This window comes from Colletes gigas, unplaced genomic scaffold, assembly GCF_013123115.1.
Source record: "Colletes gigas isolate AHSC1104 unplaced genomic scaffold, ASM1312311v1 Colletes_gigas_Sc00012, whole genome shotgun sequence".
NCBI lineage: Eukaryota > Metazoa > Arthropoda > Insecta > Hymenoptera > Colletidae > Colletes > Colletes gigas.
The window spans coordinates 2,976,679-3,002,439 of record NW_025106641.1 but is presented as its reverse complement, the minus strand read 5'-3'; the positions used below and the strand labels follow the sequence as shown (position 1 = coordinate 3,002,439).

Sequence of the window (25,761 nt, the reverse complement as noted above, 5' to 3'; positions counted from 1 at the left end):
AATTGCAATAAATTTCTGGCATAATTTTCCACATCAAATTGGTAAATTTAATTCAAAGTTGATAAATATTTGACATCAAAAATTGGGACTAATTATTAATATTTTAAAAAGATTGTTTAGCAGTTTGGAAGGTACTGTAATAGCGTACACAACTTGCAAAAATCAAATTAAAAATACAAATTTTCGGTAAATGGCACATGTTTAAGAAAATGCACCGAAAATTGCAATAAATTTCTGGCATAATTTTCCACATCAAATTGGTAAATTTAATTCAAAGTTGATAAATATTTGACATCAAAAATTGGGACTAATTATTAATATTTTAAAAAGATTGTTTAGCAGTTTGGAAGGTACTGTAATAGCGTACGCAACTTGCAAAAATCAAATTGAAAACTCAAATTTTCGGTAAATGGCACATGTTTAAGAAAATGCCCCGAAAATTGCAATAAATTTCTGACATCATTTTCCACAACAAATTGGTAAATTTAATAAAAGTTACGGATAACGTTAAAGTCTAAGAATTTATAAAACATGGAGTTTATTTTTTTTTACTTTTGTCCATTGCTGGACGCACCGTGCGTCGTACGTGTTTTTGAACGAAAACGTTGTGTATTTAGCGCGTGAAAATTTGCGAAGCTGGTTGATAAATTCGTGCCGGTGTACAGAGTCGCTCGAGTAGCGGCGGTTCGTTCCCGGCACTTACCCTTCGTCGTCCATCTCGACCGAGCATTTCCGCCCCGCTGTTTTTGCTCGTTCAAAGGGAACGGATCTCTTAACGCCAAAGCGGAGGGAAGGAAAACGGATACAGGGCCTAAATACAGTTACTTAGAGCGTGGATATATTGTCAACGGTAGGCAACGTTTCGATAAAAGATAAACGCGTTGCTTGCTTCGTTATACGCAAAACAAATTACAGTCACTGCCACGCAAACTAAAAGAGAAGAATAGTATTTCAGTTATTCCTCCCCGTTGGTTCGTCGTCATTTCTTACATTTCAACGTGCACGATTTATAATTGGGGGAAAAAAAGAGATCAATTATATGAAAATAAATGCAACGTGGAAGCTCGTCTGGGCATTTGTGATCGACATAACGTATACAAGCATTTATCTTTATTTATAACTTGACGTTGGTTTGTAGGTTCAAACAACTTCACCCAGATTAAGTAAAAGACAAGTTGCAAGATTTATTTATAAAATAAAATACAGCAGAACACGTGGTGAGACTTAAGACGACGATACAAGGAGAGTCTAAAAGCTAGGAAAGAAGGGGGGACAGCCCAACCATACCCAGAAAGATAGGGCGCGTTTGCATGTTCGACATTTGACGTTTGAATAGTTTGTTGTTTTTTTTTATAATTGTTGGACACCCCGTACGTTCTCGCGTAGATCGTTAACCGCTTACTATGCAAAGGGGTACGCTCGTAGGATTCGATTGTAATGTGTGTCGAAAGAAAGGGGGCTCACGAAACTCCTTTGCTCGGCGAGACGGTCGAATGTCAAGCAGCGCCGATAGGATCGAGCAACGCCTTAACATTTTTTTCGGTTCCCGGGCGTAACGAGAATCGACGTCGAGCAAGTATCCGGCCGTCGCGTCGGCGTCGTTGCGTCATGGAAAATGCACGGTCGAAATTCGAGGGCCGGCATTCGTGCCGAGAGCGAGCGATACTTTGTTGTACGTGCCAAACCGCGGGACGGTGCACTGCTAAACGTGCCCCGGCTTTCACGGTCTCTTCCAGTGTTTTCCTTTACTCGATGAACGTTCGCCGGACGTTATCGATGGACTTTCCTTTACGTGTCAGTATTACTTCTTGCATTTAGATTACGCGCGGTCCGCGTAACACCGTTTCGTTCGATCGATCGCGCGCGCTTATCGTCGTTAATAGTTGTTCTTAATGAAAAAAAAAACCCCAGGGAAGATTATGGTGAAGGAACGTTCCGAGTGACATCGTGTAGGGTAGATAAGACGACGCGAGCACTCGTCACGGTTGTCAGTGGTGTTGGATGCCTAAAGATGCGTACTCGCGCTCACCATAAACTTTTTTTTTTGCTATCTTTCGTCTTCGAATCCCGCTCACACGCTCCGACAGAAATTTCATCTCCGTTCACATACACACACACATGCATATAGGGTGTATAATAATGCATACAGGGAGTTCGGCCAATTAGGAGATTCTAGAGGCCAAAATAATACGAAAATCAAGAATATCAATTTCCTGACTGAACCTTCGTTAAAAAGTTATTAACAATTAAATTCGAAAATTTCAAATCGTTCCAAAAAAATTATTTTCAATTACAGGGGTCAAATACAATCATTTTTTATTAATAGACATACCCCCGAAATCCTACCCATTATCTAGAAAAAAATTCGAGAAGGTGTGAAAATTTCGACAAAATAAAAAAATTTCAAATCGGCCTAAAAAAATTATTTTCAATTACAGGGGTCAATCACAATCATTTTCGGTGAATAGGCATACCCTCGAAATCCTACCCATTATCTAGAAAAAAATTCGAGAAGGTGTGATATTTTTCGAGGGAAAAAAAAATTGCAAATCGTCCTAAAAAAATTATTTTCAATTACAGTGGTCGATTACAATCATTTTCAGTCATTACACATACCCCCGAAATCCTACCCACTTTCTAGAAAAAAAATCCAGAAGGTGACTAAATTCGATGGAAAAAAAAATTTCAAATCCTTTTGAAAAAATTATTTTCGATTGCAGAGGTTAATTACAATCATTTTTGGTCATTACACATACCCCCGAATTCCTACCCACTTTTGAGAAAAAAAATCCAGAAGGTGACTAAATTCGATGGAAAAAAAAATTTCAAATCCTTTTGAAAAAATTATTTTCGATTGCAGAGATTAATTACAATCATTTTTTGTCATTACACATACCCCCGAATTCCTACCCACTTTTGAGAAAAAAATTCGAGTAGCTGCCTAAATTCCATGAAAAAAAAAAATTTGAAATCCTCCTGAAAAAATTATTTTCAATTGCAGGGGTCAGTTACAATCATTTTTGGTGAATAGACCTACGCCGGAAATCCTGCCCATTTTCGAGAAAAAAATTCAGTACAAGCGGCACTTTAAACGTTAATAACTTTTTAACGAAGCCTCTATCAACAAATTGGTATTTTTGATTTTCGACTTATTTTGGCTCCTAGAATCTCCCATTAAAATTTTTCCCACGGTTAACCGAGCACCCTGTATATGGAGCGATCGAAAAAGAAGAGATTCTATGGAGAATAAATCGTGAGCGTGGAATAAAGGTTTTTTTTGTACGAACGTTTCTGTTGGTCGAGACGAGATCGATGTTAAAATAACGAGTCCGAGTATCGCGTGTCCCTCGAAATCCTTTTTTCCCCCGAAGTAAAACGGCGGTACGAAGGAATTTTATTTCACGTTTGTTGACTTATTTTTTTTTCCACGATCTTCCGTTCCGTGTCGTGTCCCGTACGAGACGCGTCGGACAGACAGGAAATAAAAATGGAAATACGCGCGGCATGTGCGGTCCGTTCGGTAAAGTCTTTACGTTACGTTGCGATTTCGGTAAATGCATATATATATATATATATGTATATGTATCCGTACGTCGTAAGCAATTATTATTTTCTCTTTCCTCGAGTTTCTATCCTTTTACTGTTTTCTTTCGGTCCCCACCGTCCGCAAAAGTCTGTTGTTTGATCGTCGTAGCCGGCGAGAGTAATAAGGCGGTATATTTACTCTGTAACAAAAACGTGCTTCCTCCGTAAGCGGGTACGAGAAAAGTCTGGCATGAAATATTTTGTCCTATGTCGTGCGTAATAACGAACTATAAATATAAATATACGGTCAAAAAGCTTCTTCTTAATTCACGGAGATGCGTGTGCGCGCGTTGTGTTTAACGGGGAGAAAAAGAAAAATAATAATAATAAAAAAAGAAAAAAAAAAACAGAAAGAGTCTGTGTGCTTGAACGTGCCTCGCCCTCCAACTATACTTACGAATTGTACTTTTGTACGTACACGAAAGTTTGATTCGCGTTTGGCGGGCAACCGAGCGATTCAAACAAACGGTTAAGACGATCGGAGCTACGAAGTATGTATATCATTTTTTTTCGACCAGAAAGAGAGAGATAGAGCCGTTGGCTCTACCTGTTCCTCGAATTAAAATACGAGGATTGCCCGTTTGCCCGTACGCCGTGAATCAACCTCCGAGAATCAGCGGCGCTTATACACGCGCGCGTACACACCTTTATAGTTCACTACTGTTAACTCGGCCTTAAACAAAATGACGTAAACTGCCTCAAATTATTTAATATATTAACGAGCTAGCGCCCTCGCTACTTTGACTGAATACAAAGCCTAATCTCCTGTATAATTATACATACATATTATTATTATTAACGATCGCACGGGGGAGAAGAAAAAGCAAATGGAGAGAGAGAGAGAGAAAAAAGGGATGCGTGTGTGTAGATAATGATCGATTGGGAAGAAAAAGAAAAAGAAAGAAGCGTGTACAGTGTGCGTACGTAGCCGTGTAGCGTTATTTGTAAATGAAAATTGTGAAAAGAGCGCCGCTGCTGGATTAGAGAAGGACGCGTAGAGAGCGTATATCGATCCTAACCCGGTAACGTTAACTCCTCGTTTATCGCGATATAGAATTTATCGGTTGGAAAGGAGAAACGTTCTTTCCGCTGGTCAGAGGATGAGGATGGGTGTGGAGGGTTGAATGACAGAGCGAGCGAGCGTGAAAGAGCGAGTGAGAGAGGAGAAGAGCGACGGGGGTCGAGGACGCCGCGACGTACCAAACGACGAGAGATCTCGTTGCTCTCGCGAGACACACACACAAACACACACACACGCGCGCGCTAGAGAGAGATGCTTCGGATAAGCGAGGAGGAACGCTCAAAGGTACTGGTAGACACATGGCAAAGAAGAGAGAGAAAGAGAGAAAGAGAGATTTAGTTTTGCCGTACTCGGGACAGGGACAGGGGATGCGTGCGTGAGAAAGAGGGCATCGAGCCGAGACGAGGGATGACAATTGGACAACCGGGCGATACCTGGACCCGGTAGGATAAAAAGTCCCCCGGTGGTGTCGTGTCTCGTGTCTCGAAATCGTCAAACGTTCATCCCGGCTCGAGGTTTCAGGACCGCCGGACTGGGTGTTTTCGAAGGACGGGGGTTTAGCGTTCGTTCGTTCTCGTATTATACGGGCATGAAGGAATATACACGACAATAAGGATCGTGGACGGTCGAACACGATCCATGCACCCCACCAGAAAGAGAGTTAATCGAGAAACGGACGAACTCCTACGGCTTTTATGGCTACGCTCGTAAAGATATACCCGAGGCTTTTTCTGTGGAACTCGGGCTCCCCTCTGAACACCCGGTCCAGAAACACTGGGGCAGAAACGCCGACCGAGTAGATAGAAAGGCACGGCGAGAGGGCGGTAAGGGCAGGTACGTGGTCGAAGGTAAAGCTCTCCTCTTGCAAAAGGGACTGCCGAACGAGCTGAGCGGAGCCGCCCGATGACTAGCCCAGCCAGCAGGTAGTTGCGCCGGAAACCATCGCCGTAGCATAAAGCGACCCCGAAACCATTTTTGATCCACGACGATTCTTTCCTGCTCCTCCGTTACTCCTTGCACTGGTCTTCTCGATCTTCCAACGATCCCTCGATCCCTCGATTCCTCGATTTCTCCGCGTTGCGGGTTGCCAAACGAGAGAGAGAGAGAGAGCCCCCGTTAGCTCCGATTGAAAAGCTAAGCTTAAAACCTAACAATGACACGGTTCCTCTGACGCACCGGATTGTTCGTGTACCGAAAGTACACCTGCCGATCCCACCTATACACACAACGGTACGCCGTATCACGCTATTCTTTCAACACGCGTTGCTCCGCGCACCCGGTTCTATATACGTACACGCACGCTCGATCCCTGGTCCGGTAATTCTTTATCCCTGTAATTCGCCTCGAGTTACCCGAGTCTTTTTCAACGCCGCTTCTACCAGAGCTGTTCCTTTTCTCCTTTTCTCTAGACGCTCCCGTACCCCGAGAGCTTTTCAAACTCACTTTCCACGGAGGCCATCCCCGCGCGTATTTCTACGAATCGCGTACACATCCAGTCGTTTCCCGAGCAATTTTCGTTTCCCCATTGACAATACCCGGTTTACCAACGGTCGACCAACTTGTCTAATTTTTCCTGGAATCCTATTCGCCAAGTTCGGACGCATTCCTGTACTTTTTTCCACGGATACCTTCGACCGTCGTAACGCGGCTCTGCGTCAACCGAAGCCTTAAGTGCTTCGTCATTGAAACCCACCGACCGTCTTGGTCTCTTGCTTTTCGACATTTTGTAGAAACGGACGGGTACCATACTCGATTATTTCTCGGAATCTTCCACGTCGCTAAAGTCCTTTCTTCCGAACAAAGTATCTCTTTCCATTATTTTTCTAATAGTTGATTTTCCAACGTTATACAGTAATCCCCCCCTTATAACACGGTAGATTGGTTCCCGCGAGAGAATGCTCGTATGACCCCGTATAACGCGTTATGTACAAATGATTCAGGTTTTATTTTTCTCGTTAAAGGGGGGTTAAATCGAATATCAAGGAAAAATGAAGCGTTTTATTAAAATCAAACTAAGTCTGGGTTAGGTCTGGGTTAGGTCTGGGTTAGGTAGAAATTGATCATTACAAATTTCACAGTACAGAAATATAACGAAATCCCCGGGGGAAAACACGTGTTATACGAGGTAAATGAAAACGCGTTATAAGAGTACCGTGTTCTAGGGGGGGATCACTGTATTTCCATTCAAGTTTCATCTTGGTAGTCTTAACGGAGACTGGAATCGATTGCTGGGATAAAGAACAGATATTGTCCGGCGATAATCGACACTCGAGGGTAGATAGCAGCGAGAGGAAGAAGTACAGAGGGACCAGAGTCTCGATTCTGAAAAGCGCCTCGCGCTCTCGGCCATAAAGAGGAAAGACGTTCACGTGTCACGTTATTACGGGTTTACCGTCTATGGACAGTCTCTCAGCGATTTCAAACGATGGACCACGCCCAAAATGCCTACCATTTCCGCCTCGACAAACTTTTTCTCTCTCTTCCTGTCTGTGTGTGCGTGTACGTGTACGTGTTACGTGGGTTGTGCGTGTGTGTGTGCGCGCGCGTGTGCGTCTCTTTCTCGTTTTTTCCACGACGATCGATCCTCTTTGCTCGCAACAGAAGCTGGCAAAAATTTACCACCGGCAAAAGTCGAACCACGAAACGGGACAGCCGAATACGCCCCTGGCTGGAGCGACCCGAGGCCTGCCTCTCCGGCCAATCGATAACCACCTCCTGGTGCCTCTACCGTTTGATAGCCTTCGCGACATTTCTCTCTCTGGGTTATTTCTCTCTTACTTTCCTATTTTTACGTCCACCGCTCGCCTATCGTCCTACGTCGCTTCTCCTTTCTTCCCTAGCCTTTTGTTTTTATTCGTTCTCCCGATCCGTGACTCGGTCGTGACGTTTCCCCCACCCTCCCCCTCCATAAGGTAAAAGACCACGATGCTCGAGCGTTTCAAACGCAGACGGAAACGCTGTTTTTCCCCCCCAGCGTACGAGCCAAATTCCATCAAACGATTTCAAGAAAAAATTACCTTTATTTTACTTCTCGCAATCGCGAAGAGTCTGCACGCTATTTTTTTAATCGAGAAACTAAATAAAACGGCGATCAGCGTTGTGTAAACTAGTGCTCGAGTATGGAACCTTTTACCTTGTTCGAAGAAATGAAAAAATAAAAAGTTGTCGAATGATTTTTGCGTACACGGTTGCTGCCACGTGCTCTCGCTTCCTCCTCGATCGATAGAGTCACGGTGTCTGAAATTTCGTTCGCCGGAAACGAATCGCCTCCCGTCTTTGCAACGTCGAATTCACGCTGGGTACGATTTGGGGACCCGCGTGAAACTCTCAATTTCTTAACACTTCGATAGCCGCATGTATCACGCGAAAACTGTTCTCCGTCACCACTGATATTGTAGACCAAAGTGAGATACGAGAATTATAAATGTACCCTCGACAAACGTAATAAGTTGAATGTATGGTGACCGATACGGTAGATCACGCACACGTGACAGTGGCCAACGTCTGCTAGCTCGCGAAGTCACGTATACGTGACAGCGGCCGTCAAAGTGTTAAGAACGACAGCAATAACGAGGCGTCGCTTACGAAAAACCGAAAAACCGAGGAACGATTTCTTGTAACCGTTTTCGTGATCGTACACGTTCCTTGCTACACCCCGCAAACTTATTAAAAGTATCGTCTTTTGGAAAGATTTTTAACGAGCTGTGCTTTGTCGTTTTTTAAACGGTTGCAGCGACCGGAGCATATAAGGAAACGCGGTTTTACGTTCGATCGAGTATGTACGTATCTATTATCTGTTCGTCGGCGAGGCATTTACTTTGCTCGATCGTTCGTTCGTTCAAGTCGGAGCGAATGTTGTCTCTTTGCTCAGAGCTTAAGGAACCATGTTTTCCAATGGCGCGCGCTGGAGACGGAGACGTACTTTGTCTGGAATTTTTTCTTTTTTTTTTCTATATATATTTATTTTTTTCTTTCTCCTCCCCCTTTTATGAAATGCGCCGCATGTCGTTTTCAGCGTCTCGACGCTCGGTGACCATCTTCCTCGGTTTCTTAAACGGTCACGGGACAGGTTGGTCGACGCGTAGGGGAAGGGGGGCTTTGGGGATGCGAAGCTAGCTAACCAACTACTACACTACTGTATTATCGAAAAGGAAAATGAAAAAAAAGAACATACCTATGCATTTAAGATAATGTACAAGTCTCTAGTGTGATACATTTCTACGCTTATTCTCTAACTAGTAGTCATGAAGTCTAAAGTAAATGATACCTCGTTATGGTTTGTAACGCGGACAAATGAAAAAATGTAGTTCTGTAATAGGTATAAATAAAGTGGAAGATTAAGAGGCGAGCAGAAGTAAGGGGGAAAACGCTAAAAAAAAAAAGGTTCGAGCAAGCGAATACGATGAACGAAGGAAAAGTTTACGATCGAGATCCGCCTCGATCGATCTGCAGGACGAATAACTATAAAAAGGGAACTTACGAATGGCGCCATTATACCCGTAGAATGGAATTGTCCGGCGACAGACGTCCTAATTAATCGCAACAACAGTAAAAAAAAAAAATTAGGTAAGCGAGCGCCAAATACCGTTCGACTCGATTTAAAGAAAAAAAAAAAAGAACAAAACTACACTGGATAATAAGTGAACCAGAGTGTAACCGTGAGAAAACGATTCACGGATCCAAGAATCGGATGTATGGATGCGTAGATCCGGATGAATGGATGATTATTATTTCCAAAACACGTGTGTAGATCGAACGATCTCGTAAAATGTGTATGCATGTGTGAGTTTACGCGCAGAGTATTTCGAGGATACATATAGTGTTCGGCATGTACATAAATCTGTATATACGAACGAATCACTGACTGTACAATACCACCCAAATATATTTATATTTCATGTTAAAATAATCTTTGATACGCTTTATTTCCGACCGGAAGTAAATTACGAGATGTCGTCGACTGCGAAGGGTTCGATTTACGAACGACTAATCAGAATCTAAGCGGCCCACTGTTCGAATACGTGTCTTCGTTGGTCCCTGCCACGCTGTCGGGTTAAAAGCTGGAAAGAATAACGCGTTTGTGCCTCCCCCCGGGGGCCCCGATACTCCTATCGCGAAACTGGAAGGAAGACGAGAAAGTGGGGGCCGCAACAGTGATTTCCTGCTAACTGAATCGACAGATTTTACTAACGGCAATATGACGCGTGCGTATCGTCAAGGAGAACCAGTTCACCGGCTCGTGTACGGAATTTAATGATCACCGGGGATACTCTTCTTATTTTCGTTGCATCGTTGCGTTGTCTCTTCCGTTTTCCTTATTCCATCGGATTGCGTAAAGGTGGCCCTACGCGCACACACACGCGACCACCTCATCGACGGGTTCACCACTCGAATCGTGGACATTTATTTTATCCCTTTGAACTTGGTTCAAAATAAAATAAAATTCGAAAATAAAATTCATATACAGGGGGGATATAATAACATAATGGGGGATTCTAGAGGCCAAAATAAGACGAAAATCAAGAATACAAATTTGTTGATGGAGGGTTCGTTAAAAAGTTATTAATATTTAAAGTTCCGCCCATACTGAATTTTTTTCTCCAAAATGCGCAAGATTTCGGGAGTATGTCTATTCACCAAAAATGATTGTAATTGACCCCTGTAATTGAAAATAATTTTTTTAGAACGATTTCAAGTTTTTAATTTTGTCGAAAAATTTCACACCTTCTCGAATTTTTTTCTCAAAAGTGAGTAGGATTTCAGGCATATGTGTAATGAGTAAAAATGATTGTAATTGACGCCTGTAACTGAAAATAATTTTTCCAAAACGATTTGAAATTTTTTTTTTTTATGGAATTTAGGCAACTTCTCGAATTTTTTTCTAGAAAATGAGTAGGAATTTGTGGGTATGTTTATTCACAAAAAATGATTGTAATTGACCCCTGTAATCGAGAATAATTTTTCCAGAACGATTCGAAAGATTGTTTTTGTCGAAAAATTTCGCATCTTCTCGATTTTTTTTCTAGGAAATGAGTAGGATTTCGGGGTTATGTCTATTCACCAAAAATAATTATAATTGACCCCCGCAACCGAAAATATTTTTTCCAAAACGATTTGAAATTTTTTTTTCCGCCGAAAAATGTCACACCTCGATTTTTTTTCTAGAAACTGAGTAGGATTTCGGGGGTATGTCTATTCATAAAAAATGATTGTAATCGATCCCTACAACTAAAAATAATTTTTCCAGAACGATTTGAAATATTTGACTTTAATTGTTAATAACTTTTTAACGAAGCCTTCATCAACAAACTGGTATTCTTGATTTTCGTCTTATTTTGGCATCTAGAATCCCTCATTAAAATTTTACCAAGGGTAGCCAAACACACTGTAGAGTGCAACTCAGGGCCGTAGCTAACGTTAATCCATTGCTGGGCGCATTGTGTGTGCAGGGCCCATTTAACGCACGCATCGAATAAATCATACGCAGCGATCGTGCTTGCGCGCCACTCTTAAAATTACATTTTACCTTTCACACGATCCTTTCAAAAAAGAATCTTAAAAGAAATTTTCTTTTAAGAAAATTTTCATATCGCGCTGAAAATACAAACGGGAACAATTATAATAAATTGTCTTTGAACACGTTTTACCTCTACCGACGCACGTGTTTTAAAACGCCTTGTACACGGTGAAAGAGATGATCTTTTAACTTGCGAGACCGTAACCTCTTGGTTCAGATTGTATGAACTTGCATGCGTGAGGTGCGCGACCTGGCGCATTGAAAAACAGGAACCACAGCTTCCTGGTGCAATTTCACCTTTTATCGTGGTTATTTTTGTCACGGTGTATTTCCATTCTATTTAATACGTCTTCGAACCCTCCCCCACCAACACCGGTCATTGTCTCTTTTTCTTACCGCTTTGCAGCCGCGTTCCCTGTGTCGTCAATAACGTTTTTGTAGAAATGGTTTCTCGGGGCAAGGGCGCCCAACACCCAACGCCCAACGCCAGCAACGCGATTAAAGAGCCCGGCATAAAATATAAATACGATGACTTTACGATTATTTTTGTTATTCAATGATATCCCAGTGAATATGCCACTCTCCGTATTATAGTTACCGTGACGTCACTAGCTCTCCATTGTATTCGATGACACGTTTCTAATCGAACTTCGGTATATGGAATTATGGTTGCCTTGGGAATTGTGGCCCACTCCGTACACGTAACGTGTCGTGGACGTGCGTGTAAAACTTGGCGAAACCGGGGACTTAATACCAGTATGATATCGATACCCCGGTATTACGCCAGCGAAGCTATACCGAAAACTGAAACAAATACCGATATTATTTCAATATTCCGACTGTGGGAATTGTCGGTTTAACGAGCGAAATATTCAAGAATTCTCTTCGAGAATACTATACTTTCGGGGTTTACGCGTAGCTTACCAGCTCACAGATAGTAAAATGCAAAATAATAAACGTTTCGAACGATTGATATCGCTTTGAGTTCGCGGCGACGTTAACGCGTGCATTTCAATCATCAGTGTCATCGATCGTCTCTTTAACACTAGATTTACGGGCATTGATTTCATGCTGACGATTATCTTAAAATACGATTTTTCAAATTCAACATAAATGGAATCTGACATCCGTCGAATCGACGATTTTTGTAAATCTAGTGTTAAATGATACAAGTCCGATTCGATCGTGTCACCGAGTGCAACGTGTGCGAGATACGGGTGTTCGCGGCCGTACGAAGACACGAACGGGCGTATCGGTGTTTTTGAGCTGCAAATTTTCGCACGGTCCCGCGATTTCCTTTTAGCGTACTGCGAGTTACTACGCCACACTCCCGGACGACGCCGGTACGTATACATTCCCCTTGTTAACTTGCGCGGTTCTCGAGCGAAAGTTTTCTTTTCCATTAGGCAAAATTTTTGCTCGAAACCTCGCGCGTCTAAGATGCGCGGCGAACGCCGGCACGGGCTTCGGGAATTTTTCTCACCGACCTGTGTATAGCGATGCGGTTATCGGCGAGGCGCCCCCCTCGCGTCTGCCACGCCAATGCGCTAAGCCTTGTGCGTGTGGGAGAATAAAAAAATACCGCGATCGAATCAATGCGAACAGCGAGACGCGGGTCCGTCGCGATAAAAGGGTTATTTCCGGATTCCGTACGATTCGGAACGGTTTTTTCGGGTCCCTCGAAACCGAGGTGCACGCCGGTAATTTTCGACGCGTTACGCCAATGCACAGGCCTTGTATACAGGACCCATGGAACAGTGAAAAGGATAAGCGCAAGGGTCTCGGGTAGCTCTGCTCGGTTGCTGAGCTCGCAGTCCACCAAACGAACGCACCGAGTAACCCAAGTGTCGATTCTTTCGCGGATCGTGCTTTCGAATATGCACACGTATCCCCCGACCTGTCAAAATCGGTCGACATCGGAGAAAAGGAAGGAGCCCAGATGTTCCGAATACCGAGCGAAAAGCATCTGGGTATTACGATTATCCTCTTGGCCCTCTCATTGTCGATCGACGTTCGAAAGTTCGGGGCACGATCGTATTTTTTCCTCTTCCGATAATAAAACCAGAACATCGATGCAGGGTTGAACAAATAAACGAAACGAATACGGTTTTAAATTTTCTGTTTTACAGTAGATCTTATATGGTAGCTTTAACAACGATCGGTCTTCCGGTGCAACTTGCAAGTTTTCTTTAGAACGGCTTTTAACTTTCTGTATTGACATTGGCATTGACCTTGCGCGAAGAGGTTGCGCTTTCGTGACTATGCGTAATAATATACCAAACTCGATGAAATTTACTTTACCGGGATTTCTTTATTTCTGCTTGCATCGATTACTACGATATGGACGCATAGCAGTATTCTGTATTCGTGTAAAAGCAGTAGTAATTCGGAAAATACGCGTAATAGGAAGTCGTTTCGTGGAAGGCAGTCGCGCGGATGCATTTACGGGAAGTGCTTGAAACTGTTACAGTTTGAACATTCCGAATATTCGATCGTCAGCGTTGTCGAGAATAACTAAAGTCGATTATCCTCTAACGTATATTAACTTTCGGTGTTACGTCGATAAGTTCATAGTCCACCTTAGGCCTTTGCAGGATTTAGCAAGATAAAGGCTGGTTTCTCGACGTTCTTCAATTTCTGCATCCGTTTGTAACTAGCTTTAGCGTTGAAATATTTCCTAGAGTTCTGGCAATCGTATTGGAGGATGCATAGAAGAAAAAACTCGATCGTTAAATATTTCAGACATAATAATTTAATAGATACTTTCCATTGTTGTAGAAATTCAACCCGAATGTTTCTTTTAATTAAAAGTATAATTTTTTAACCATAGTATATTTCGCGTTAAAGATCTCGATGCAGACGATCGAAGCGCCATCTGTTCTCCGTATATGGTATCGGCTTTTCATATTGTAAAAGCATGCGAAGGCATGAATGAAATGCTGCGGAGAGCTTTGTTCAAAGTATCGTCAAGTGCTGTATTGAATTTCCGAATATTCAATGTGAGTCGCGAGTTAGTGTTCTGTGTACTATGTATTACTTAGACGTTTCTCTGTTAGTATATTTAATCACTCATCAAATTAATGTTCGCACTTGTATAACCTAACCTATATTTCAAGATTGGTCAATATACGTTAAGCTAAAAGCGAAAAGTTCATCAGTACATGTTCGTGCCTTTGAAATACCATCGTTTTCTTTTTTATTCATTTTATTTTATGTCCTATGCCGCCTTTTGGTACATTAGCGATATTTACATTCACGTAGTACATTTTTACTGCATAGAATGTGCATTGTGTAGCGAAAATCTAAACAAGATTTATATCGAATCATTGAATCGGTGTGTTATGTAAGGTTTACGATTCCTAGTTCTTTTAAAAACTCCGATGTTCTTTTGCACGATTCAACGTAAGAAGTTTTTCAAGTATTTCCTGGGATGAGCTTTTTTCTTGTTTCTTCGTATTTTCGACGCTTTGTTAAAATGTGAACCATCGAGCGGATTGCGATCCAATGAAACGATCCTTTGTTTGAAAACGTTGCAAAGGTTTCGTTTATATTAATTGTCAATTATTTTTTCTGCATGACTGTGACTAATGCATTCTATATCTGTTGAGAAAATATTTGTGGTATCGATCGGTCGTATCATTATGCGTTTACATGTTATTACGACAGCGAAATATTATCTAGCTAAAATACATGTATTTTTGTGTTTAGAGAACTTCCGCAACATCCAAACCTTCAAGTTTCGCAGGTCTATTTGAAGAAGAATATCCTTGGATCCGTAAGACAATTATTCGGCGAAGAAGGAACCAGGTGTACCATTGATATTCTCAAGTATATTCCAAACGAGCACAGATTCATTTTGCGGTGCACGGATGACTGTTACGTACGTCTAAGGGCAGCTTTAACTCTGGCAGTAAAGTACGAAGAAGAATCGTGCGTTTACGTGGTCCATCGTGCCTCGCCTAATTTAATATCGTTTGTCGCAGATAGTAGAAACTATCGACACTAAGAAATAAAGAAGTAGAACAATTTGCGGTTGGGTGAATATCTAGGGTAATCTGCTTGTGCCTTTGTTTTAAGGGACAGGTCGTACATTTCTTTGTATGTTCGTATCGATCGATCAAATATGCCGTTAATTCGTAAGGAGGGTAAAGATACTATAATATTCGCATCGAAGGAAGATCATGCAACGCCTAGTAAAATAGATCTTCCGGAACCGGAACCGAGCCCGGGTCTCTTGTTACCCAATGGGGAAATTAACTGGAACTGCCCTTGTCTCGGTGGCATGGCAACCGGTCCATGTGGTTTGGAATTTCGAGAAGCTTTTTCTTGTTTTCATTACTCCACCGCAGACCCGAAAGGCTCGGACTGCTACGAAACGTTTAAAACGATGCAAACTTGCATGACCGAGTATCCTGCATTGTACGGAAGCAAGGAGACCAATTTAGACGACCTGGACGAAGAAATGGACGATCCGACCGAAGACCGTAATAAAAATTTGGAGACTGACAATAATACTTCCGGTACGCACGATAACCTAGAATCGAAAAAGGAAGTAAGACCGCCGGGTGATCCTAGTACTAAAAATGAAATTGAACGGACTAACGTTAATTGAACGATCTTTGTCTTGCCAGTGAACAAACAATGGAATACGATTGTGTAGCAAGGCATCTAGAAAAAATTTTTACCGGGACTTAATAAAAACAGGATCTCTGCTAGTCCTTACAAGTAATAGGTTGTATGGAAAAGCATGTTAAAAAGGAATAAAGTATTCATAAATATTGTTATTCTACTATGTACGTTCTTGACCTTCTGCAAAGCCATCCAAGATTATTATCGCGCTATCATGAAAAATAATAGTCTCTTGTACGATCGGTTATTTATTTCTCATTTTATTCTCGGTAATCGATAAATAGTTTTACGAAAAAAACATATCTTTCCGTACGCGACGTAATTTACAATATTTGAATACGATAACAGCGATAACTGTTTCTATATCGGTTCTACTATCGATTCTATATCGATGTCGGTTCTACTTTGGCTTCATATTTGATAGTAGATGCGGTTACAGTAGTATTCATTGCTATATGTTACATATAATGAAACCGATATTACATCAGAGACTGTTTCGAGAACCGAAATCAATATTATAATAGTTCATTAATTCTTGCATTCGACACAATTTAGTTCGATATGTGTCGAGCTTTGTTGCAATCGTTGGCTTTTTTGATGGTTCAAATCCGAATTTCGGATTACATATCCGCGCACGTCTGATTTTACTTGTTCAAGTTGATTGATTTTTCTGCCGTTAGATGGAGGTATCTATGAAGACGGAACGAAAGCTGCGTGACGTCAGCTACCGCGGTTTCCCTTCCCGTTTCAACCATTTGGACAGTCGGTGCATTGTGTATACAACCTCTATACCACGCCGCGGTCATTTACTACCACTAGCTTCGCTATCGTCATCATCGCCATCGCATCGTGAGTTTTGGCGTTCATCGGGCGTTTCGTACGAACCATGGAAGAATTTGTTTTCGTCTCGATACGTTAACGCGAACGAAACGAGCCGTGGGCGACGCGTACTGTGCGGATCGTGTATATCGGGTGCATCGATTTTGATAACAAGCTGAGAACACGAGAACGGGCCCGTGCGAACAAAGTACAGTAGGAGGCAAATTGTGAACGAGAAGAATCACGACAATTTTCGGGGTGGACGTACACGCTGGATACGTTCCTTGGCAGTGACCGAGAGTGTCTCGACAGTGTACCGTCTGAAGAATTCTCCACCGTGCCATGGAGCCGTCGAGAAAAGAGAAGAAACACAAGGAGAAAAGAAGGTGAGTGAATCGTGCCCAGTAGTGCAAGCTCGGCACATCCGTATGGACGTTGTGGTACTGCACACATCGCGTTTCCAACGATATTTACCGACAACTCGAAACGTCCCGTTGCACACGACGTTGCATTTTATTTCGTTGTATCATCGTTCGCGGACGAGTGTCCCGGGAACTTGGAATCGTCCAACACCGAGGAACAAATTCTGTGACTCGCGCGCGCACGTTGCGTTACGTGCGTGAGTGAGTGAGTGAGTAAGTGAGTACGTATTTGACGCAATCGCGTTTCCTCCGAGTTGGACGGCCCTCTCTTCGTCCTTCTTTTTCTTACGTTTCTTCTGTTCATATTCGACAGTGTTTCCTTCCCCCTCCTCTCTCGTTGCATGATCATTTATGCCTCTGTAATAATTCAATTTCTTTTTATTTGTTTCCCCGTCTATGGGCGCGCATGCGATACACGTACAAAACAAACAAGCAGAATACTCTGCAAAATTTTTGTACGCAGCGTGGAACGATAATACGTCAGATTGATTTAAACTTGATGTATTTTCTCAGCTCCTCGCGTTATTATCCAGCAAAAGATGTGGCGCCTGAAAAACTTTTGGGTGGGGACTCGACAACGATTTCTCTTTTCTTCATTTTAAACGGATCGCCGCGCCGTTCGAGCGGAGATAAGTGCATGGAGTCCACTTCCCATTGCATTCGACATAGATGTCCTTGCGATACCCGAATTTCTTTGGGATAGTTCCATTCCAAGGCCAAAGAGCAAGCCTCTGTCTTGCGCGTTGTAATAAAAACGTACAAGGCGCGTTAAATACTCTGCATTTGTTGTTTTTTTCGTTTCGTCCGTCTAATTCCAACCGTCGATTCTAACACGATTGCAAGCAATGTTCGTTAAAACGGTGCTGGTAGTATTCGTGGCGTTAACGTTGCGAAAGAATTGCACCATAACCTAGAAATGTTTTTCTTCCCAAAAACTGTTACCGTTAAACAAATTTACGACCTTCCGTACGAGTTTCTACTGGTTTCTTCGTCGAACGTAAAAATAGTTGCGTCGTTTTCCGAGAACTATTGAAATTTAGATAAATCCGGAGCGCTAGTGTCACGCGTACCGTGTATGATGATTCGAAACCGTCGTATAATCAAAGAAACCACCGAGATAAAGCACATTAATATCGTCTACTATGTATCAAAGTTTGTTATATGTTTTCGTGCTAGATAGACTAATAAGCACGCATCGTTATATTTTTTTTTATATCTACCGAAATTCCGAATCGCTCGGTTGACCTATTTGCGTCGTTAGTGTACACGTTCATTTGTAAGGACACACTATGCGATAATTGTGAATTTTTCCCAATTGACATTTTTCCTTTTTCAAGTGTAATAACAGCACCGATGAACATTTATTATAAACGGTAACCTGTATCTTGACAAATGCATATCAGATAACTTCAGGTGCATTCAAACTATAGCCATTGGTTCTTTTAAAAGGCAAAATATATATTTAAAGCTGTGAAGTCCGAAAACTGTAAGAATTTGTGGGTAACCATAAAATTTTATTGCTTATACCTGGTAATAAAAAAGCACCCCTATAGGAAAATAACCAATTATTTGGCCTTGTTGCAGAGGTATTTCCTTGTAAAATTAAAACATGGTACGTGTAGCGAGACTCTACGAACGGTAGTATGCGTAGATCATGCAGGTCCCCGGTTCATTGCAATTGGATACACGTCCTTACATCCACACGTCGCAGAAATCATTTCAAGGATGCAATTGAAACATTTCCAACTATCATTTCGTAAACAATGGTCCGTGTTCGGTTTGTTTAGGAGATGATTTGAGTCGGTTTTCGTTTCCGCGTTTACTTACGTGGGATAGTTGAGTCGATCAAGGTCGTTACTTCATCGAACGATCGATAGGCAAGCCTAAAGCGCACTATACCCGTTTAATCGTTCTAAAAAAATTATTCCTACTTGCGGGGGTCAATTACAATCAATTTTGGTCAATAGACATAACCTCGAAATCCTACGCACTTTCGAGAACAAAATTCGAGTAGGTAGACAGAATTTTCGGCGAAATTGAAATATTTCAAATCGTTTTGGAAAAATTATTTACGGATGCGAGGGTCAATTGCGATCATTTTTGGTCAATAGACATAACCTCGAAATCCTACGTACTTTCGAGAAAAAAATTCGAGTAGGTAGACAGAATTTTCGGCGAAAATGAAATATTTCAAATCGTTTTGGAAAAATTATTTACGGATGCGGGGGTCAATTGCGATCATTTTTGGTCAATAGACATAACCTCGAAATCCTACGTACTTTCGAGAAAAAAATTCGAGTAGGTAGACAGAATTTTCGGCGAAATTGAAATATTTCAAATCGTTTTGGAAAAATTATTTACGGATGCGGGGGTCAATTGCGATCATTTTTGGTCAATAGACATAACCTCGAAATCCTACGTACTTTCGAGAAAAAAATTCGAGTAGGTAGACAGAATTTTCGGCGAAATTGAAATATTTCAAATCGTTTTGGAAAAATTATTTACGGATGCGGGGGTCAATTGGGATCATTTTTGGTCAATAGACGTAACCTTGAAATCCTATGCACTTTCGAGAAAAAAATTCTTTTTCCGAAAATATAATGTGAGGTTAGAAATTTCATGCGTTTGTTTAAAACATCATAACTTCTGAACGGATTGGAGGATTTTAATGTTTCAAAATGCAGACAACGCGTATTTTGGGTGAAGAATATGTAGAAATTCCGTGTATCTTGAAAAAGTTCCTCAAATGAATCACGGTAACTGTCTGAGAAAAAGAGGCAGGGTTAAGCGGTTTGGAAGATTAAATTTGATTTGTCCAGCAATCGAAAGCGAAAAAGAGCTATCGCTGTATCGGACGATAGGTAATATCGTTATCATTAAAAGATAGTTATCGTACGTAGCGGCCCCGACAAAAAAAATACTTTGCGTTCAGAGTGTCAGTAGTATCGCGTTACTTATCGCTACCAACAAAGCTTCTATTTCGTCGAAGAAGGACAGGGAATGATGAAACGTATTTTTCGTGGGAACCATGGGGTCTAGAGAAAGTCTCTACATGGAATCGATTTCTGATCGTGAGACGAAAGGTTCGTGCACGTTAAGACGAACGCGTTTGATCTTTAATACGACGCAAGAAGTGTCTCTGTTTGGTTAGCGGCCTGGACAAAGTGTATCTCCCAAGCGGGGAGAATTCCTATACTAGAAAAAAAAGTAAGAAAGAGAAGAGAGGAAAGGCAGACGCGCGTGGCCGTGGTGTACGTGGCGGGTGAGGAGCGGCAGGAGGGAGGTCGGCGAAAGGAGAAAAAAGAAAAAAGAAGGCCGCTGTGGGACAAGTAAAATCGGGCCAAAGTTTTATTCGTGGTGGCGCGCGACTAACGGGGTAACGGGAAGTGGGGTTGGCGGTGTGGCGTGGCGCGTGAGTACGGTGTTTAGAGCGGCGTGAAATCGCGGGGAATCACACACAGAGGAGATCCGTCCCATCGCGTCGCAGGCCGGAAAAAAGCATCGGGGGAGACGATGACCGTGCCACGTGTGCAACCGATCGATAGGTTGCCCGAGGATGAGTCCGGTCGTTGGCCCGATTGTATCGTCAGACGGTCAGGGTATGCTGACATGTACGAGGATCGGGGAGCTCTAACACCCTGTCGGTTCGCTTCTCAGCCGGGCCAATGCACCGACTACGACCACGGCCGTGCGTCGTTGAACTTGGAAGGATTGAATCCGTTTGGTCAGCTAGCTAGCCCCAATTTCGGTCATTACGACGTGTCCGTTTCTTGCGCTGAACCACCCCCCGTTCCCATCATGTCCGCCTCGTGCAGACAGCTTCCATATTGCACGGCGAACGACGCCCCGACCACCTCGAGGAACTGCCAGCTAGGCCCCATCGACGTCGAGGACTTGGCCCTCTACTTCGATCAAGATAAACCGCAAACGAACAGATTGTCGCGAGAGTATCGACCGGTCGGTCAGCAACATTACCGTCGGGCTAGACCAAAGTGCAGCCATTACCCGACGACCGTGCCGCCCAAAGAGGTGCCATCTTTTCCTCCGAACGACGTTTTTCGAGAACAGATCTGCGACGGCTGTCCGGAGAATTTCGCTTTCTGCACCGAGGAACGATGGCTGCAGTGCCCCGCGAGCGATCGTTGCTCCTTGTACGATCAAAGCGGCGCTTTGCCGCCTTGCGCGTACGAGAATCTGCAAAACGAATACTGGCGTTACAGTTACAACCAGGACGAGCAACTTCTCGAGGATTACTTGTAAGTGCTCGGCTGTTCGGATGCGTGAGCGTGCGTTACATGTAAAGCTTAAACTGTATCTCGACTGTACGTACAAGTTTAGCAAAAATATTACATTATACGATTAAAGTTTCCCTCGTTTCGAGGAAAAGTTTCCTGCCCCCCTTGGCGGTCGTTTTACCCACATTCTTCTATCTTAATACGAAACGTAAATAGTGGTTTTAGTTCGGAACGTTTCCGTGAGAGCAACGGAGAGAACCTTTCGTAGAATCGAATCGTTTTCGAGAAAAAGAAAAAAGAGTATCGTCCGAAGGTTGTTTTGTAGAGTAGATAACGACCGTTGGAGATAATCGAGACGTGACGAGGCGCAAACGATGTAAATCTCAGCTACGAGGCGATATTTACGTCGTTTTATCTCGACGGTGTCCACAATTGCCAGCAATTTGCTATTGTAATCTTGTGTAACGATGACCATAGATGCGCGTGACGCAAATTACCTCGATGACGAATCGACCCTTCGATTTTCCAATAAAGTTATACAGTAATCCCCCCTATAACACGGTACTCTTATAACGCGTGTTTTCACCCATATAACGCGGGAATTTTCCACGTTATATTTCTGTACTCTGAAATTTATAATGATTTGTACAGTTCATGATCAATTTCTCGTTCGCTGTTTTTTAGTTACATATGTATTAGTTTTTTATTTTAAATGTTCTTAGTAGCACATATTTCGTTCATAACATAGTTTTCCCTTAATACTTTGACCGCCACGTCACCCACATATGGATGACAGAACTTTTAACAGTGGAACTAAAACAATTAATTCTCAAGTCGAAACTTTAAAGAATATAAATTTTAATAGGCTTCATAAATTTTAACGAGGTTACGAAGTACTAGGAAAACTTTTAAGTTGTGTAGTTTAAAATTGACTAAAATCGAAGTTCTGGTCTAGCAAACAATTTTAGGATTTTAGAATGGCGGTCAACGTGTTCATATTCGATTTAAACCCCCTTTAACGAGAAAAGTGAATCATTTGTACATAACGCGTTATACGGGGTCATACGAGCATTCTCGTACAACGCGGAACCAATCTACCGTGTTATAAGGGGGGATTACTGTATTTTTCTGTTCGATGATCGTTCGTTTCTTCGTTCGAAAGATGCATTTACTGACTATTTTCAGTAAAATGCAGATCGTTAAGAGCTTCCCTAATGTGATTAGTTAGAAACGGTGGGAAATATTTCGTAAGATAATGGCGATTTGATTTGTATTGCAGGAGTAACGAAAAGAGGAAGGAGAAATCTCGCGACGCGGCGCGGTATCGTCGAAGCAAGGAGACGGACATTTTTACCGAGCTAGCTGCCGCGCTTCCGGTACCACCGGAACAGGCGGCTCATCTGGACAAGGCCAGCGTTATGAGGCTCGCCATCGCGTACCTTAGAGTTCGATCGGTCGTCGATACAAGTAAGTATTTTATAAAATTATTTCTGTGGTTCACAAAGTTATACAAAGCTTTGAAATCGTTTCAAAATTTTTATAATTCATGAAACACATGGACCAATAGTATTAAATTATAATTAGCTTCTAATAAATATGTTGGAGAAAGAGAAAAATAGAAACGTGTATTTACGTGTATTAGTACGTTATTTTATAAAATTATTTCTGTGGTTCACAAAGTTATACACAGCTTTGAAATTGTTTTAAAACTTCTATAATTCTCGAAACACATGGACCAATAGTATTAAATTATAATTAGCTTCTAATAAATATGTTGGAGAAAGAGAAAAATAGAAACGTGTATTTACGTGTATTCGTTTTATTTTATTTTATAAAATTATTATTCCTGAAATACATGGACCAAAATAGTATTAAATTATAATTAGCTTCTAATAAATATGTTGGAGAAAGAGAAAAATAGAAACGTGTATTTACGTGTATTAGTACGTTATTTTATAAAATTATTTCTGTGGTTCACAAAGTTATACACAGCTTTGAAATTGTTTTAAAACTTCTATAATTCTCGAAACACATGGACCAATAGTATTAAATTATAATTAGCTTCTAATAAATATGTTGGAGAAAGAGAAAAATAGAAACGTGTATTTACGTGTATTCGTTTTATTTTATTTTATAAAATTATTATTCCTGAAATACATGGACCAAAATAGTATTAAATTATAATTAGCTTCTAATAAATATATTGGAAAAAAAGAAAAATAGAAACGTGTATTTACGTGTATTCGTTTTATTTTATTTTATAAAATTATTTCTGTGGTTCACAAAGTTATACAAAGCTTAGAAATCGTTTTAAAATTGTTATAATTCCTGAAATACATGGACCAATAGTAGTAAATTATAATTAGCTTTTATAATAAATATGTTGGTTTTGTTGTTCCAGTGTCGACGCCATTGCTAAAGTCTGAGACGTCCAGCGAAATGCACGAGCTGTTTTCCAAAGCCCTGAACGGATTCATGCTGGTGCTTTCGAGCGACGGAAGTATGGTTTATCTTTCGGAGAACGTGAGCGATTATCTTGGCGTTTGTCAGGTGAGTTTCCATCAAATATGTACTCTTTGGTAGCGATTAACCGGATAGAACGGATCGGCTCTATGATATTAACTTTATTCTTACGTTTCAGTTGGACATGATGGGCCAAAGCGTATACGAGTATAGTCATCCCTGTGATCACGAAGAGTTGCGAGAGTGTCTCTCCTCCAAGCCAACCGAGAACAAAGAAAACGATTCTTGCAGCTTCTTTCTGCGACTCAAGTGCACCCTGACCAACAAAGGACGGAAGGTCAACCTGAAGAGTGCTTCGTACAAGGTTGGTACACCCGTATTGTTGAGAGCTTTGTAATTTGACTCGGTCGCAAACCGCCTGTCACGATGAAAAGGAACAAAAATGTACTCTTCCGCTGTAGGTGATCCACTGCATCGGCAGATTAACGTACATTAGTAACCCTGTGTCGAGTTGTATGGAAAGCGACGACGAGGAGCGCAGAAACGAGGACGATGATATCGTTGAATCTAATACGGGTGCTTGTTTGATACTAGTGGGATGTCCCATACCGCATCCTAGCAACATAGAGATTCCCTTGGGACGTCACACTTTCCTTTCCAAGCATAATCTCAGCATGAAGTTCACCTACGCCGACGAGAAGTAAGTAAACTATAAAGAACTACCCGAGGGACCTCTTTTGTTTGGTCTCATCGGATGTAACTTGACGACCGTCGGTTATTAATTATGTATGACCATTTTGTTCCCGTCAGGTTGGCCGAGTATCTGGGCTGGAACAGCGAGGATCTAATGGGCCAATCGGTTTTCGAGTTCTATCACGCCCTCGACAATATGACGCTGGGCAAGTCTTTCAAATCACGTAAGTAGGAGTAAATTGCTCGACATTTAAATAAACGCGATTGCTGGGACAGCCCACTCTCCAATTCACAAGACTCGCGCGTGTTTGTCAAATGGTATTTTTAATATTCGCAATAAATGAGTTTTGTATTTATTAACGACGCGTTACATTGTCATACTTAATAATTTGGAAAGTATTCGAGCAAATTGTCAGTTTATACTAAACTCATCCAAGAATTGCATCAAATGGGTCAAGTCTCGATGTTGGATCAGATGAGGTTGATCATTTTCACGGGTAAATTTCGTAATTCTGAGTGCGCTGCGTGCGCAGGATGCACAGCGAGCATCGATGGTATATATAGGGCCGCGTAGCGCAGGATGCACTAGTCCTCGCGGGATCACTGACCGATTCCTCTTTCGTGTCGTTTCAGTGTTCAGCAAGGGCCAATGCGAGACGGTCGCGTACAGATTCCTGGGGAAACGCGGAGGATACGCGTGGGTGGTGACACAGGCCACCCTTATTCACTGTTTGAAACAGCAGAAGCCATTGTCCGTTGTTTGCGTGAACTACATTTTAAGGTAGGACCATCCATATTCATATTAACATTTACTGTGCATCGCTTCTTCAACTTTTCGACGATATTTGAAACCGAAACTCGAATATCGTGGTTTCTCTATAGACGAGCCACACTCTCTACACACGAGACCCACGTAAACGCACACAGTGGGTAAATATTTAATCGTCTTATCGATTTATTTTCATTTCTGATTTTTAAGAAAGCGTGTTTAAACAAACACACGCGAACTAATTACATAATGGAGCTCGCAACGAAATCTTGTTAATTCGATGATGTAATATGTTTGTATCGAAGCTCGGGCAGCATATTTTTTAGTGTATCAGTATTATTAGTTTGACATGTTTTTTACAAGGCGGTGAAAAGAAATATTTTCGTTTGATATTTGACTCCTCGAACCAGATCGATCGCTCAAGGTAAGTGTCCCTAGAGTATTTTTCCTCAAGTTGGGCGACTTTCACTGCTTTTTCTTTTTTATCTCTCGTTTGTGGAAGATGCTTCCCGATTGTCACGGTTTACGATCGGGATATTTACCGCCAGAAATTGCCATGGTCTTCCCCGTTCCCTTTGGCGTTTCATCCTCGCACACGGGAGATAAGG

The 25,761-nt window shown here is 41.9% G+C and overlaps 2 protein-coding genes across 4 annotated transcripts in view; both read left to right on the top strand.

Annotated features, from left to right (window-relative positions):
* Positions 1–14,007: 14,007 nt before the first annotated feature.
* LOC122398855 (mitochondrial intermembrane space import and assembly protein 40-B) lies at positions 14,008–15,863 on the top strand. 3 transcript variants are annotated; one of them, XM_043399094.1, is made up of 2 exons: positions 14,008–14,122; positions 14,832–15,863. In XM_043399094.1, the coding sequence occupies exon 2, from the start codon at positions 15,247–15,249 to the stop codon at positions 15,733–15,735; it is 489 nt and encodes a 162-aa protein (XP_043255029.1). In that variant the 5' UTR covers positions 14,008–14,122; positions 14,832–15,246; the 3' UTR covers positions 15,736–15,863. The 3 variants fall into 3 exon arrangements, with proteins under 3 accessions (XP_043255029.1, XP_043255031.1, XP_043255028.1); XM_043399096.1 differs by having other exon boundaries at positions 14,033–14,133; XM_043399093.1 differs by having other exon boundaries at positions 14,034–14,174.
* Positions 15,864–16,503: 640 nt separating this feature from the next.
* LOC122398651 (protein similar-like) overlaps positions 16,504–25,761 on the top strand; it is a 31,742-nt gene continuing 22,484 nt past the window's right edge. Inside the window, exons 1-7 of the mRNA XM_043398724.1 lie at positions 16,504–16,957; positions 22,508–22,695; positions 23,630–23,778; positions 23,870–24,055; positions 24,153–24,391; positions 24,502–24,608; positions 25,018–25,165. Coding sequence (XP_043254659.1) covers positions 16,914–16,957; positions 22,508–22,695; positions 23,630–23,778; positions 23,870–24,055; positions 24,153–24,391; positions 24,502–24,608; positions 25,018–25,165 — 1,061 coding nt within the window. The 5' untranslated portion in view covers positions 16,504–16,913. The remainder of the gene's footprint in view (positions 16,958–22,507; positions 22,696–23,629; positions 23,779–23,869; positions 24,056–24,152; positions 24,392–24,501; positions 24,609–25,017; positions 25,166–25,761) is intronic.